At 34.2% G+C, this 16,904-nt stretch overlaps 1 protein-coding gene across 1 annotated transcript in view; it reads right to left on the bottom strand.

The window, feature by feature from the left end:
• RP1 (RP1 axonemal microtubule associated) overlaps positions 1-16,904 on the bottom strand; it is a 217,825-nt gene that overhangs the window by 173,449 nt on the left and 27,472 nt on the right. Inside the window, exons 3-4 of the mRNA XM_084509394.1 lie at positions 13,749-14,399; positions 12,268-12,439 (exon numbers count right to left, since the gene is read on the bottom strand). Of these exons, the coding sequence (XP_084365520.1) occupies positions 12,268-12,439; positions 13,749-14,387 (811 nt within the window). The 5' untranslated portion in view covers positions 14,388-14,399. The remainder of the gene's footprint in view (positions 1-12,267; positions 12,440-13,748; positions 14,400-16,904) is intronic.

Below are 16,904 nucleotides of genomic sequence, written 5' to 3'. Positions count from 1 at the left end.
AAAGGTATATTCACCAGCTGTTATTAATAATGAAAAAAAAAATATTACTGCTAAAATTGCTGTTTGAATGAATAAATACCTCTAAAATGCTGAAGAAGATGGTCAACTAAAGGGAACTGGAGTTCTTTGAAATTGTAAAATAGAAGTCAATGATAAACAAGGTAATAAAATCAACTGGTTACTCACAGATACATGACATGAGGAAGGGTTTGATATCATGGAATGTACTCATGCGCCTGTTGCCAGAGATAATATGGATGTACCATAATGGCAGACACAGGTGGTAAAAAGTATTCAGACTAAGAAATAAGGAGTAAATATATTGCAACTTGTCCATTCTCCACAGGCTGTTTCAATGTACATAAAACAGAATATCTATCTGATAAATGTAGAAAAACCAATGAATACAGGATGTCGAACATTAAAATGAACAAAAGCTGTAATACTGATGAGGTCAGTAATCTAGATATGCCGTTATTGCTAGCACAAAACAGAGATCTGCATATTCAGAGGTAACAGTAAAATTATGAAAAAGCAGTCATACCTGGAGCATGGATCACAAAAGATAAGTTAGGTATGAAGCCTTTAGGAAAGCTACAAGTGTACACATGGAAAATGCAAAATGAAACAGAATCTATTTGGATTACATTTACTTTGGAACAGGATAGCAGAAAAATAGACAATGCAAGTCAAAAACATAATGAGACCGTCTAACTTGCCAAGGAAGGAGAATAAATCCTACTAGATGGTAGAAAGAAGTTATTTCTAAATGTCAGAATCTGTACGTTTCTTCCTGAAATGATCACTAGAGGAAAATACAATTTTTAATTAGATTTGATGGGCAGATGGCCCTTTAGAAAGAGATGTACAAAATACCCCTGAATAAGCAATCATAAACTGATTCATTTTAAATTAAGGTAGGACCAAAAGAATATCTTAAATGAAGCTTTTGATTTAAAAACAGCAAATTTCCAAAAGTAAGGGAACAGGTTAATGAAGGCAAATGAACTCTAAAGTGAGATGTAAAAAAGGAAAATAAAACAAATTTGTAAAAACAGTGATTTTATCATTTAAAAGAGAGAAAGAGACGTCATAGTCACTAATATGATGCAACAATGAGACTGTAAGATGCACCAAGAGAAAGATTTCTAATTAGAGAAATTTTACTGTCAGAGTCCAAGAGTTCAGAAAGAGAATCTTTCACATGCTGCAATAAGGTCTGGCAACCATATTCAAAAACAAATTAATTGAAGCTAGAATAGGTCCTGGAAAAGACAACCATTATGATTAAAGGAAATGAAGACAATGCCTTATGTGGAAAAACAGGTGAGAGAATATATGATTTTGTCAAAAGATACCAGGAGGAGGAAAATACATATCTAATTTAATGATGCCGATGGTTTTGGTACACATGAATGTAAACTAACTACGACTAGATTTTGGATAGAAATTGGAAAACAAGATAGATATCAGCAAAAGGACCCAAACTCTAGAACACCCCTTCAATGGAAATGACAATGACTATAGCTAATAAGTTTTAACATGAGACTTAGTCCTTAAATGTTGTACATTATTTATATGATTTTATATTAAATTATTACATGATTCTGTGTGGGTTTTTGTTTGTTTGCTTGTTTGTTTTTCTAGTAGAGAGACAAACTAGATAAACTGAAATTCTCTTCATAGGCCTGTAGTCAACACGTTACGTTGGCTATTTCTTTTTTTAACAACAGCAAGACAAAAATATAATTCCTTCCAGAAGAATAGCATAATTCATATAAAGCCTTTAAATGCCTACTGAATTTTCTTCTGTTCTATTCTTTACATATTATTTGATATGCTTGTCATTTCCAAGTATATTTTACCCTGGCTTATTCAGAAAGACTCTATGCATTTTGTAGCTAATTTACAGAATTAAGCTATATATAAGAAGTTTATATTACTCCTCATGGTGTTTTTCCCTCTGTCAATCAGCAGGTTCCTCTAGTCAACAGTTTTTGAGGGTCCCTCTTCAGTCTTTTCCAACCTAATAAAAGCAATTTTATTTTCTCTGTGTATCTCAGCCACTTAATATTCTGTATCCTCCCTGAACCATTAATGAATAAATAAACTTTGTGACAGCATTGAACATCTTACTGTCAACCTTTTGTCCTGCTCTGAGTTGACTATTTTATTCCTTCTCTTCCTGTTAACATTCTGAAATCAGGAGTCCTTCAGTGAATACAACAAAAATTTCAGTGCTTGCTGTGGTCTCTGTTAATTGTAATCTAAGTCCATACCACACCTCTCACCTTTCAAGTGCTCAGTTTGCTCAGTAACACTACAATAAACATCTGATTAAAGGTTCTTGAAAGTCTGAATAAATTAAGGTGTTGTGAATGCAGCACAGGATGCAACAGAATCCAACAGAAAGACTGCAAGTAATGCAGGTCAGTTTAACCTTTTGACATTTTTTATGGCATAGAAACTTTGTATGCAGACTGCTATATGGCATTTAATTACATTCTACTTATTTTAAGATTCATTTTCAAACAATAGTTTTTTTTTCTATTTTATTTTACCATAGGTAAAAGGATGAAAAAATATCCTTGAGACTCTTCATTTGGAGTAGTTCTAAAACATGCCAAAAAAATGCCCAAAAATGTGAAGATGGAAATAAGAAAATCATAAATAAGACCAGTGTAGTCAGATAAACACACAGCTATTTGGCATGAAATTTATTAGTAAATATCACAACATTGCTTTAGGGTTTTAATGTTGGTTTATTACATAGAATATAACACTGCTTCAAACAACAGAAACTTATCAGTTATTTACAAGGAAACATGGCTAACACTAGACTCCTTAAAAGGAATTGGAGAGCTTCTAGGTTTCCTACCCATACTTCAAATCCCTTTTGTTCCAGGTCCTGCTTCTATTTCTCTTATATGTGCCTTGTTCTCCAGAGGGAGACAATCAAGGCCCATGGACCAAAAGGGATTTGTGTCAGGCTTTAATTAAGTCCCCAGTCTGGATAACTAAATGACCATGGTCCAGCATGTGGTACCATGTACATGCCAGTTAGTCTAGATGCAGCCTCCAAGAGTACAGAATGGACAAATTCTCATTCTCTACCTGAAAAAATAGCACTTTACTTCTTCAGGTATAGCTCTGACTTGGTTGATACTGAAGTAAGTTATTGTGCAGAACTAGGGGTTAAAATCTAAGCAAACAAACAAAATTAAATACTTTTCCTAATCACAATATACATTAAGTATTTTCCAATTTTATATTTAAAATCATTTTCTGAAAATCGTAAACCATATATAACTGCATACTAAGTATAAAGGATATTAAAAAATTGTGTAAACAGGCATCCAAAATAATTTAATATTAGATTGAAAGACTCTGAAACATAAAATATGCCTAGGATTCTCATATTACACCATATTTACAGAAGAAAAAAAAAAAAGAGTACAAAGGTTAAAAAAAAAAAAAAATACAATTAACACTTGTAGTGTATGTAGAACAGTTTAAAGTGTAAGTGGTGCAGCCTCTGAAGGGAATATGGCAAAGTCAGTCAAGAAGTCTGGATGCACAATCTCCCTTCTCAGCACCTGTGTAAGCCTAAATAATAAATAAGCTCCCTTTCCTCTATCCTCTGGATAAAAGAGGCAAATTTCATTTGTGGTCTGGATGTTCCTATATGGAGACCAAAAGTCATCTTTACCCACATAACTATTCTGAAGTTGGCTTTAAAAACTGAAATAGTTGTTTGATTAATCTATGTAAAATTAACATGACTACCATTTTCTATTTCTCAATGTATTACAGCAATTGAATAATATTTCCTACTTTTCATTTCAAATTAAAGATATCATTTGATTTTGTCCTGGACAAAGCATTTATATGGAACGGTAGTTCTTAAACTCTTTCTTGAAAGTCATGGAATATAAGTATCTTATCTTAGAATTTAGGCAGATATTTAAAATTTGATTTTCTGTTTGTTTGTTTAATCAGTAGTAGTTTTGTCTCTACAGAAGACATGGTCTGTATATTACTAAATATGTCTGAACAGATAGCATTTAGGAGAAAAGTTGTTGTTTTTTTTTTAGCTAAGAAACCACCATTAGAACAGTTTGTATGTTTATTTGTTTGTTTTTTCCTATGTTGTTTCTGACAAAAACAAAACAAAACAAAACAAAAAAACTAAGCTATTATGTATATTTCCATAAAGATACACAGTTATGTTTTACATTTATCTGGGTTGTATTCACATTGGAAGTTTTATTGGATGTGGCATTCAGCAGTTTATTTTGATAATATTTTTATTGAAGTTGTCACTAATCTGCTGTTATGGAACTTCCAAGATCTTTATTATATGTCTTTCTTATCTTTGCTGTATCCATTGCCTGTGGCACAAAAGCAAACTTTTCCTCCTAGTCCTCCTTCTCCTCCTCCTCCACCTCCTCCTCCTCTCCTTCTTCTCCTCATTCTTCTCTTTCTTCTTCTCCTTCTTCTTCTCCTTCTTTTCCTTCTTCTCCTTCTCCTCCTCTTCCTCCTCCTTCTTCTTCTTCTGTAGAAAAGGCATTTGCATTTTTCATATTTTCAGAGGCAGTATGTTCAATGTTATTTATAAAAGTGTCACATTTTAGAAATATTTCAGAATGACAGGTTTCTACTCGATCTGTCAACAAGGGAGACAATTTTTCTCCAACAATGTGAATTGGGCTCATTCTTAATATTTGGCATATTTCTGGCTTTGTGTTGGGTGGCTTACTCTTTGTGTCCACCATATAATCACTGGGCATGTGCTTGGATACATTGTCTTGACAATTGCTGACTTCCATAGGCTTTAAATTCATATTCTTTATACCATGTAACCTCCTTAAATTGCTCTTGTCTTTCAGAGTTGAAGATGTAAGTATCCCAATGTTACTAATAAAATCTATAGTGTTATTAGCATAATACCTGGTAAAAATATTGTTGGCAATCTTATTGATGAAGTTCCTCTTTAGGGTCACATAATTACTTTCATCTTTTACTAAATCTTTGCCTAACCATTGTAAATGTTCACTCTTACTGGCCAACAAACATAGGCCCATCTGGTTCTCAATATCAGATGCCTTTTGGTAAGCATATCCTCTCTGCTCCTCATTAATTGGTGTAACCATCACCGTCAGTATTGGACAATGTTGGCCACATATAGCATGGAGCTTATCCAGAGAATCTTCCTGAAGAGCATTTCTGTTAGTATTGCTAACATCAGTTGGCTGAGATCGTATGGGTTCATCATTTAAAGGCTGTTCCAATGGATGCACCTTGTTATCAGGCAATCTAAATTCTACCGATGCAAAGGCTGGAAAACTGGTATCAGCTTCTGTGGAAAGATGTGTGGAAGTAGAACCTACCATGACTGAAGGTTTGATCTTTTCTTTGTTCCCTACAGGAAGGGAGGTGATTTTTCCATTGAGGCCAAGTTTGCTTTCCCTACTCAAGTCATCCTGTAGAGGATCTGAATCACTACTGTGAGGCATGTTGAAGTAGTTGCAAAAATTTTTAGAGGGCTTAGCCATATCTTCAAGCTCTGAAGAAGATATTTCATTGAGGACTGGATACTGATTCAGATTGCCAAAGTGTGAGTATGGAGCATCATCACTGTTAGTATCAAGCACTGTGTCTGTTGATGTTGTATCCAAATTGCCATACATTCCAGTCCGCTCAGGTGGTGATCTTCTTATCAAATGGTTTTCTTTGAGAAGCCATTTGCCTTTATCAATCAATATTCCTTCATCTTCATTAGCATGTACACTAGGTTGACAATGTTGCTTTGGACGTTCCCCTGAGTTGTCATTAATATAATTTGTCTCTTCTCCATTAGGAGTAGTTGGTGAAGAAATACGTTCTTTTCTCCGTGTAGTTTCATCTTTGTTGATGATTTCTGGAAATTCTTGTGATGACAGTGAAGAATGTGAAAATTTCTCTGCAAAACAAGGCCTAGGTTCTTGAAAAAACTGAATGTTTTTTTTCACCACTGCAGAGCTGAATTCTTCAGCATCTTTCTGTAATGCTTTGGACATGTAAGGAAATCCTTTCTGAAAGTCAGGCTTAAATGAAGCTTCTGTCTTACCATAAAGTCGTTCAATAGTTCTTTTTACATAGCCAGTATTATAATGTTTTTCAAGTACTGCTTCTTCTCCACTTTCATTGGTCAAATCACTGGATGCTCTGAAGTTATAATCACTCTCCTCAGTATCTGGTCTGTAATCTGACCAGTCTGAAGTAGCAGGACTTTTTAAGCATTTTTTTAATTGAGAAGTGTCTGAACATGTTTTGTTCTCCGATTCTTCTACTTGCAATTTCTGTTCTCCTTCACTCATATCACATTCTGTAATTTGCTTAGATTCATAACAAAAAGATAATGGAGAGACTGTAGATAACCTCTCAGAGGTTTCCTCACAAGTTTCTGTGTCATCCTTCCCTTCCTGTACAGAACAATCCTCATAATTATATTCTGCAGAGGTGTCAGCAACTAGGTTAAGTTGATTGTTTGTTCTTTTGTCATAACCTGTTGACTTTGGATCAACTTTTTCATCTTCCCTTTGATGAGTAGTAACATCTACAATACATTTTTCACCTTCTATCTCAGAAGTATCCTGATCTAAAATGCAATTTTTATCATTAGAAGTTACACTGTGAACTGTTGAATTAGGCTCTACTGAAGTATCTGACTCTTCATTAATGTTTTTGTCATGAGGTTTTTCATTTAGATTATAAGCCATTTCTTCATTTGTTTCAGGTGGCTCTATATCTGATGAAAGATTACATTTAACAGAGTTAGTATCAGCATATTGACAATCTAGTTGTGTTTTCGAAGCACTCAAATCTGAAATCTCTGTTGCTCTACAAAGCTCTTCCTGTATATCTGAATAGCTTTCAAATTCACCTGATAATGTTAGAGCTTCTTCAGAATTTAAACTGTTCTTTTCAATACAAGGTTCAACTGATTTTTCTTCTTCATGCAAATGTATACCATTATGATTTTCAAGTATGGGTATATTCTCATGGCCGTGTGTGGAATCCTGTTTTTTTAATTCCTTTGCAGCATGTAATAAGTTATGTTCTGTTGTTTCTTGAAAATGTGAGAAAGCAGCCTTCAGTTCATCAACTTTTTGCATAACTGTTGCATGTTTCAGAAACTGTAACTGTGTAATTACTTCAGAACAGCTACAGGTAGCATTTTGCATATCATCTTTGGTTGTACCAATCAAACTCTCTCTCAGACTCAGTACTAGTAGCCAAGCTAGGAGGAGATTGGAGGAAGAACCAAAAGCTGGAGGAGAAATATCTGAAAGACTGTATGTTTTTCCTATACATCCAGCGTGCTCTTTCTGGAGACCAAGCAAAGTTGATTGTAACTCACGAAGCAGCATGCTAGACATACAATTATTCTGAATATCGGTTCCCATTTTCTCACTGCCAATTGAACTATCAACTTGAACAGCAACTTCAGATTTTTTTCTATGGCACAGATCTGTGTCTTGAATATCAGACTCTGACGCCTTTTTATCATTGCCATGTGTTTCATGAAACACGTGCAGTTGACTGTCATGATGAAATTCTGACTGTAGTAAATACTTGGATTCTTCTACCATTGTTGTATTACCACAAATCAAAGAGTCAGTTTGGTTTTGACGTGAATATTTGGATGATTCTTCTAAAGTTCCCAATTCAAAAAGAGGCTTTAATGTTTTTTTGGTTTGATTATGTTCAAACAGGTGGTTTTTTCCAGTCACGTGCATTGTATTTGTAATAAATTTAGCTTCTTTATCTATAAAAGCATCAGTGTTTTCTTTAGAAACATGACAAACATCGCTATTATCCACATTCACCTCTTTTTTCTTTATAGGGGGTAAGACAGCATTTGGTGACAGGTTTTTCAGCCAAGTTTGGACATAGTTTTCAAGTGAATGCTCAACAATCTCCTCTTGAAAATTCTCTTGTTTCAGAGCCTCTACTGTAATGGAGCTCTCTGACATATTTAATTTATTTGCACCTTTACTTAAATTTTTCTTCATCTTCTTTTCCTTTTTCTCTTTCTTTAATGACAAATTTTCCAAAATGTTATCCTCCCTTCCTTTTTCTACTTTATGAACCTTTGGCACTTCTGACAATGTCTTTGAAATCATTGCCAAGTTAGGTGTCTGTTCAATAGAATTAGTTGTGAGATGCTTGCTTTCTTTCACAGTACTCTGTGTATCCTGACTGTTTTCAGTTTCATTTTTTGAATCAACTGTCATTAGATCATCTTCACTCTTTACAGACAAAAGGGAACTATTTTTTTTGCCTGACTTTGATTTTACCTCAGCCAACCGTTTCTTAGTTCTTGTTTTTTCACTAGGTGATAATCCATTTTGTTCCACTGAATTATGGGGATCATAATCATCTTCAGGACATATGCTTTTGTCTGAATTGTCAGACCTATCATTGCTTTTTACAAGTAATTCCATTTCTTTTTTCTGAAGCATTTCAGAACAATTATCCTGGGTTGTGGAAACTTGTGTAGTTTTGCTTGTGACAAGCATGTCTTCACTTTTAATTATCCCTGAAATTTCTTTATCTTTTTGATTTTCATATATACCTTTCTCTAGAAAGTTAGACAATAATTTTCTCTTCTTCTTTTTAGTAAGGGAAGATGCAGATTGGCTTTCATCAATCAGATGAGATGCTGTCAAAGATTCGGCCCTGACACTGATTTGATTCTCACTTTCACTAACAGGAGAGAATGCAGTTGTTGGATTTATTTTCTCAGGTGCTTTACTACATGAAGCTATCATTTTCTCCATCTCATTGTGTTCAGGACAGACTGAATGCACTGAATTTTGAGAAGTTAATAAACTGGAAGCTTTGCATTTTCTTTCTTCATTTTTTGACTGAGATAATTCTGAATATCTAATGTAAGAACTCAGTGACCTTTTTATTTGTTTAATATCACATAATTCATGGATATGATCTGCTGAAACTGGCCTAGCTGCCTGATAATTTTTTGATGATGGTATGAAACCACTGATGTTAGCTTTGCAGGTTGATACTAAGCTATTATACACACCTTGCTCCACAACTGATTTCTCCAGTATGTTCTGTACCAATTCATTGTCATCAGGCACATCTAATGTCTTCCTATTTGTGGTTAAATCATGACTTTTGTGGCTTACTTTAAAAAGCATTTCTTCTTTTATATTCTCTGAAGAAAGCCTTAATATGTCATTGTCACTCATCTCACTAAACTTTGGATTACTGACACCTGATTTTTTTCTGCTTGAATGTGCTACCATGCAATACTCAGATTTGTTTTCTCCATTCTGTATTTCCTCACTATAGGAAAACTGTCCTATTGTCTTTTCCTGAACCTCTTTCTCAGATACCAAGGTGACACTTTCAACTACTGCTTTCTTTTGTCTAACACGTCTTGGCCCAGGGGTGGGAGGCCTATAAAAGCGAGGTCTGATATTATCCTCAGGTACATTACTTATATCTAGATCTTCAGATTTGCTCTTCTGATGGATATTATAACCATCCATTTTTAAATCAGATTCTGATTCTTTGCCTGAGACTTCATTGAATCGTTTTGATGAGTCTCCATCTCCCTTATTGTAGCTGTCCAAAAATGGAGTGTTCATTGGTTCTGTACGTTCTGACATATTTACATTAGATAAGCAGTCTTCTGCAGCCATTGCAGAATTGCAAACGGTAACATTTTTGTCACCTGAAAGACCAGCGCGACTTACAGTTGTTGTCCATTTAATGGTTTCTTCCTCTTTAATCTTGAATTGAACTTTCATTTCCACTGTCATACTGCCATCTTGATTAAGGTGAACAGATTTCTCAATGTCATCTTCAAACTGTGCCACAGATAATTCTTCCCCATTAACTGACTGATTTTCTCCTATACCATTATGATTGGCCGTAACATAGGAAGACTCTGAGTTGTTATCATTTGAGTTGTTATCATTGCTGGACTCTTTACCAGAAGAAACTGAGAATATCTGAGATCTAGAGCTAGAGATCACTTCAACTCTCGCTACCAATAATTACATTGAAAGAATCCAAATTCATTCAATAGTTGGAAAGTAGAGCAGACAGATATCACGGATAGGGATCCAGATGGTAAGACAGCAGACAGGCAGCAAAAGAAAAAAAAAAAAAAAAAAAAAGAAAGAAAGAAAGGAGATAAATTAGTACAAAAGAACCTAATGAAGTTGTGTTTTTTTTTTTTCTAGAGTATTAGAAAGAAAAAGAAAAGAAAAAGAAATAGAAAAAAAATCATATCTCATTTTGCTATTAATTTTTAGAAGTTGTTCAAGAGAGAAATACAACCAATTTTTAACAGAACATCAAAGATTTAACTACTTTTCCACATCATATATTTTTTCAACAGGCCCTTTCTAATGCCTGAGCAATAGTCCTATTTGAAGCTCCAAAGACTAAAAAAAAAGGACTACATTCTGTAAATTCTCTCTTTTTATACTCATTTGGGAGTTGAGGCTACCTTGAACTTTTTTTAAGAAGTTCACAGACCTGCATCTGTTGGGCCTTCAGGCTACTAAATTTACATCTTTTCCGTGCCCTGACAATTGCTAACATATCACCTCCTATTAGTCCTTACAGTTAGTGCTAAAATGTGTCAGTCATGGTCTAAATATATATCTCTGGGATTAATTCAACAATCTGCAGCATGTGTCATTGCTTTAAGTAGTGTCATTGACACACGTGACTAAAGGCTACATTTTCAGTCCCCTATAGATAAGTAAACATAGAAGCGCTTGAACTGCTTATAAAATCTGAATTTAAATCATGACCTTCTGAGATACATTTTATGCTACAGTACTCTAGATGTAAATGGTGCAAAACACAGTAAAGCCAAGGAGAATACTTTTAGACATTCAGTCATTTGATTAACCTTTAATAATTTGGCTGTTTAAATATTGACTTATCTCTTTCTTATGATTGTCACTGAAGAGGTGAGAGATAAAAGAAGATAAGGTAAAAATAAAACTTTGCTGTCTTCCAAGCAGATCTGGCTGTGAGTGAAATGGTGCATGTACACCCACACAAAGACATCTACAACTGTTACTGATACCTAAATATATAGAAGTCTTAATTTAATTGAAAGGTTTTGCTTGCAGGAAGCTATTTTAACATAACTAATACTAATTTATCTCACATTACTAGAATTTAAGCACGTTTTGCTCAGGAGAGTTACAAAAGTTTTTATAAAAAGACTTTTATGATTGACACATTGATATTATAGATAGGTGTCTATAATTTCAGGGGGAATGCTCTGTGAGTTCCCTATGCATATGCTTTCCCATGAAATATTTTAGACTAACTCCTTTAATGGAGACCAGACCAACAGCTCTGAAGCTGTGGAATGTCAAAGAACATGAAGTCTGAGAAAAACTAAAATTAGTAGTTTAGTAGAGACATAATAAACTATGACGGATGTGGAAAAAAACACCTTTAAGTAAATAGTAGTGCCTCATGTAGCAATGTGCTCCATGACATAGTGAGGATTACCACATAAAGTCTCAGGACAGAAACAATTCTTGACCATCCCCTGGCCAACTCACACTCACTGACTCTTGTCAGTGACGCAACTCCTTGAGTAGTGAAAGGGAAAGTATGTATTTGTGCATCCTTTCCAAAACTTAACCAAAAAGCTTATTTTACAGTCATAAGGATTTAGAATTTCCTATAGGATGCAGCTTCACAAAAACATGTTGAGTTTGTAAGTGGATGAGTGCTGTAATGGTTTTCATGTTTATGTGGAGCATGGAACATGGGAAAAAAGTGAAAGTCATGATAATGACAAGTCAAATCCCCATTTGCTAGGTCCTAAAAACAGCACAAAAGTTTTCCTCAATAATTTCAGACAGTTAAGAACTCTAAAGTAACCTGTAGGATTTATTTTACCTCCACTGTTATTAAATGTGATGCCAAAATATTAATGACAATGACAATCAAGTGCATTACAACAAAATATACGTATAAATTTGTATCCATGTTCTAAATAAGTTGGTTTGAGACAAAATATGCATGCTAGCTGAGTACTTAGAAGAAACGTGTTTTAAAATGAAAATTAATATTTTCATCTTTCTTATACCTACAGATAAATTTTCAGCTGTCGTTTTAGAATATCCTTGATCCCAGTAAGATTGTCATGGTTTATGTCTTATACTGAGAGAGATAAACCAAATAATAGAATAAAAATTAATTCAAAGAACTTACTATTTTCACTTTCTGACTTGGCATTTGCTTTTGGGTACACACGATTTGCAATTCCAAGCAATTTAGCTGGTCGTGAATACCCAAGGGAATCATAATTGCTTGGTTTAAAAGGCTCTCTCCCTGCTGCGACTACAGCTCCAGAGCACAATATCAGGGCCTGAAGATTAGGAACCTGAAAAAAAAAAAAAAAAAAGTAAGAGATTTATCCTTTTTATGCTGTAATATCTTCACTTCTTAGTCTCTACATCATTTTGCAGCTGTCTATTAAATATGTATCACAGAACAGAATTAATTTTTCAATTCCTATAAGGCAATTCTTATCTCTGTTCTGACTTCAAGAAACAACACTTGGATACAGATCAAAATTTACTTATAATGTAATTGCTTGCATATGTTGTTTTATTTCATCACTGAAGAGTGATCATTCATAACCATGGAATAAGACTATGAATTTGAAAGTAGGTATATATATGAACATCTATTTGGAGGAAGAAAAGGAAAATTCAGAATACATCACAAACATTTCACATGTACTGCCATGGTGGAACTGAACAGAATCACAAAATATGTATTGGAAAAGATGTCTGGAGGTCATCTAGTATACAAAACAGGTCTACCTTTGGATCAAGTTGTTCAGGCCCTTGACTAACAGATTTGAATTTATGTTCCAAAATATATTGCAAGATAAGGCTTGAAAATTGCATTTCACTGACATAGGAGATAGGGAGAGTTTCCCAACCTAATACAGATCTTGACCAAACGGAGGAGGGAAAACACAAGATTTCCCTTGAACAAGCACTCTGCATGGAATTCCCTTTCCAGATACCTGTTGTTAGGTATGATCACAAGTCCTTCTCTCCAGTTAAACAACATGCAGGAAAAACACTAAATGAGATAAAATTACATAGAACAGTGTGTAAAATTAAATTCAGGATTATTATTGCTGCAACATCTGGGTTTAGAGGTACAAAATTTGGTCTGCAGTTTAGATACTGTAAAATATAAGGTCTCCTAGTTCTAAGGCATTAATGGCAAAACACTGTCCATCTGTGTAATAATAAAGTAGCTATGGCTATTAGATACTACCTATAATATTTTATAGCTTTAAAAATCACAGAAAACAGCTTTAAGACTAAAGTAAATTTCTGTTTAAATAGGGAAAAAAATATATAACTGAAAGAATGCCTGAAAGAGACCTAAGTAAGAAAAAGAAAAGTGACTTTTCATGAAGACTTGAAATAAAATATCCCCACTTGTTTCTCTGTTATTGCTAGATTCATGTGTATTTATTTCCTTCAAGCTAGTAGCCTTCCTAAAGGGGAACAACCATAGAAAGGCAACAGCTGAAATTCAGCACATTAGATACTATAGCAGGCCAGTGTCTCTAGTTTACAATTGATAAAGTCACTTTTTTTATTATTTTATTTTGTTTTAGTTAAAAATAACCTAGAAGCAAACATCATCACTTCTCTTATTCTCACCTTTCTGCCATCAGTGGTATATAGTTTCACGACTGGATATTGCATTAATTCACTCATATAGTCCAGAAAGGCCTCAAAGGTTTGTGTATTTTTCTTTCCCAGAATTATGGTGCGTCTGAGTCTTACATCTCCGTTTTTGAAAACAAGCATCTTTTTAGGAGTTGTTATTTTTCTTTCTCTGTGTCCAAATCCAATTTCATTCTCCCTTGCTAATTGCACAGCACGACGGCGAGCGCTGACGGGCCTACTGATCTGCCAAGGCAATGGCTTTTTGCTAGCCCGTTCTAGGTTGATAGGCTTCATTTTCCTCTGATGGGAGCAAATATAAGATTTTCCATCTTCGAGGTCTTCAAGATTGGTGATGCAGTGTCTCCCTTTTGGTGTACTGATATTCCTTACTCCAAAAGGTAATGGGACCCTTTTGGATAAGCTATCCAGCAAGGCATCAAATGTTTTGTAAGACCGGTTATTAATGACCATTTTGATTCCATTAAACTGAGGATCTCCACTTTTATAGAAACAGATCCGTTTGGCCACTACAGGTTCGGTAACATTGAAATGGCGTGTAGATAAACTCTGTTCACTCTCAGAGGAGTTTGGCTGATTCACTGAGTAACTAGTTGAAGGAGTTTCACTCATTTTGACAGCAATCTGGGGGGAAAAAAAGAGGACACGGATGTGAAAGTTTTCACATGACTAGCAATAAGACAGTCTTAATTTTGAAAGGTGCAGAAAGAGAATTATAAGAAATGAACAGCAGCAAGTTGTGCCAAAAATCATTGGATTTAAATGGATCCAAGCTGTTATCTCTAAATTCCACAAAGACTCCAGTACTGTCAGATTAAGTTAGCATAGCTCTGCTTGCAAGTATTCCCAACACTCTCCAAGGTAATTTCAAATCTCTTATCATTTTGGTACAAGAGACCTTTCCTTGGAAGAAGGTACCTAGTCCAGAATGATAATTAGATTTTTTTTTCCTTGAGGATGAAGCTAATGACAGCATTTCATATTTAATATATTAGCAAAATCTTTGTGAAGAAGAAGCAATTCATGCCTAGGCATAAGCCATACTCAGTCCAAAATAACAAAACTGAAAGACAATATAATTTACTATGATCTCATCTATTAGTTTTACACCAGGACAAATACATTGGATTCAGGGAAAAGGCTCCTGATTTACTATGCCTGGTAAATTATACCAGAATAAGGTCCCAAAAATGTTAATGTTATAGTACATCTTAAAGATGTACCATATCATGTACCGTATCATCTGTACCAGATCATTTGCTATTTTATTACATGTTTTATCTTTCATGATAAATAAATCAACCAATTCAAAATTTTCATTTATGATGATCAAATATGATTTTTTATTAAGAGAAAAGTCTTTAAATCCTTTATAAAGACACTACATTTCTGGTATTTTTCAGTAAAAGTAGTAGTTTGCTATGGTTGAAACGTTTACATACTGTTCTTTTAAATAACAGATTGTTTCTTACAACTATATCGAATGTCTTCCTGCTTGAAAATGGAGTACTCTCATAATAGCCTTTTCATTTTAATCCAATCTACATACAGATACTTTAATGACAATCATTTAATTGAATAAATTTGCTTTATCTTAATGATTGCTTTGCTTTGGCTAGAGCGAGCACAGGGTAGAAACTTATAGCCAACTAATCAGCCTGGAAGATGAACTGCTAGCACAGTTTTACTAAAAAGCTGACTAGTAGTCTCAGGGAATATGTTTGTCATCAAAATAATGTAAATTAAATTCTTTGTCAATGTCACCTCGATGCAGTTGCCATACTCACTAATGGAATTATGGAGCTCTCTTGACTGCTGTGTGTTTTTCTTACTGAAGCTATGGAAAACAATATTTTGACATATTCTACTACTTTAATACTTCAGTTCTGAAACTGGTAAGAAACTGTTACCATTTTTCAAGATAGTCAAGATTCAAATAAAGTCAAATTTGTCAAGATTCTCTGTAAGTGTGTTCTTAAAGCTTTTCCAAAAAAGCACTGTTTTCAGCTTGGGTGTTTTGCCTTCGCTGAGAGTTAATAACTTCTTAAATGTTCCTGTCACTACACAATTAACAATTTATGTATATATATATATATATACATAGTTATTTATTTATTTTGAACAATGATCATGGCACAGGAAGAAAACAACATTTTAATATACTATGGTGAAAATTTTACTCATTTTAAGTGATAAAATTAAAAAACAAAGAGATCTGTATAAGAATGATGTATACAAAGATAGAATTAGGTCTAATAATAATACATTTAGGTCTAAATTAATAACAACAACCATAAGGAATAAGCAGGAAGAAATGTACAAGCTTGGCTGCAGCAAGTTATACAAGCTAGTTCATGATGGCTAGAGAAGTGGCTTGCTTTCTATCATGGGGTGGAGCTCCACTTCTACTGAAATCACTGAGAGATACAGTTGTTCATTTTTGATACCTCTGTTCATTAGCTGCCTCAATTTTCATTACAGTTCTAAAAAGAGAGGTTTTAGAGTTAAGACTCTAGGGACACAATCTGGACCAGACATTTTTAAGTCTCATGCCTTATTCTGTACATAGTGATGTTCCTAGAGGAAATCTATTCAGGTCATTTATGTTGCTAGCTGGAACAAGAACTTTTCTACACTTCAGAGAAAATGATCCACACAAAAGAAGGCATCTGTAACAGAAGAAAAGTTCCTCAGTGATCTGCATGCCCTTTCAACCAGACTAAGGCTGGCTGATAAGGCTACTGATAATAACTGCTTTTGAATTAGACTCTTAGAAGTAGTGCTGGACATTTGTACTCATGTAAAACATTCAGTTATGTAACCAATATTTGGAAGAGAAATACAATATAGTTTACATAGAGATAATTATTAGACTGCATATTGACACTACCAGCAACAGAATCCAAAACAAACAAGGACAAAATACAGAAAGCAAAATGTCAATTTTCATTATAAACATGAAATAATTTGAATTTACAAAAGTATCTAAGGAAAAGAAGTCTTCTTTAGCAAAGCAGAAAATGAATGATATATAGTTTTGACAGGGAACTGATGGATGCATAGCACACCATGCACGAATACTTCCTAGTATTAATTTTAAGGGTGGAAATTACTTATTCATCTTTCAGA

The sequence above is a fragment of the Aythya ferina genome, assembly GCF_964211825.1.
Source record: "Aythya ferina genome assembly, chromosome: 2".
Taxonomy (NCBI): domain Eukaryota; kingdom Metazoa; phylum Chordata; class Aves; order Anseriformes; family Anatidae; genus Aythya; species Aythya ferina.
Note: the sequence above shows the minus strand (reverse complement) of the source record. Positions and strands in the feature narration are given on the sequence as shown.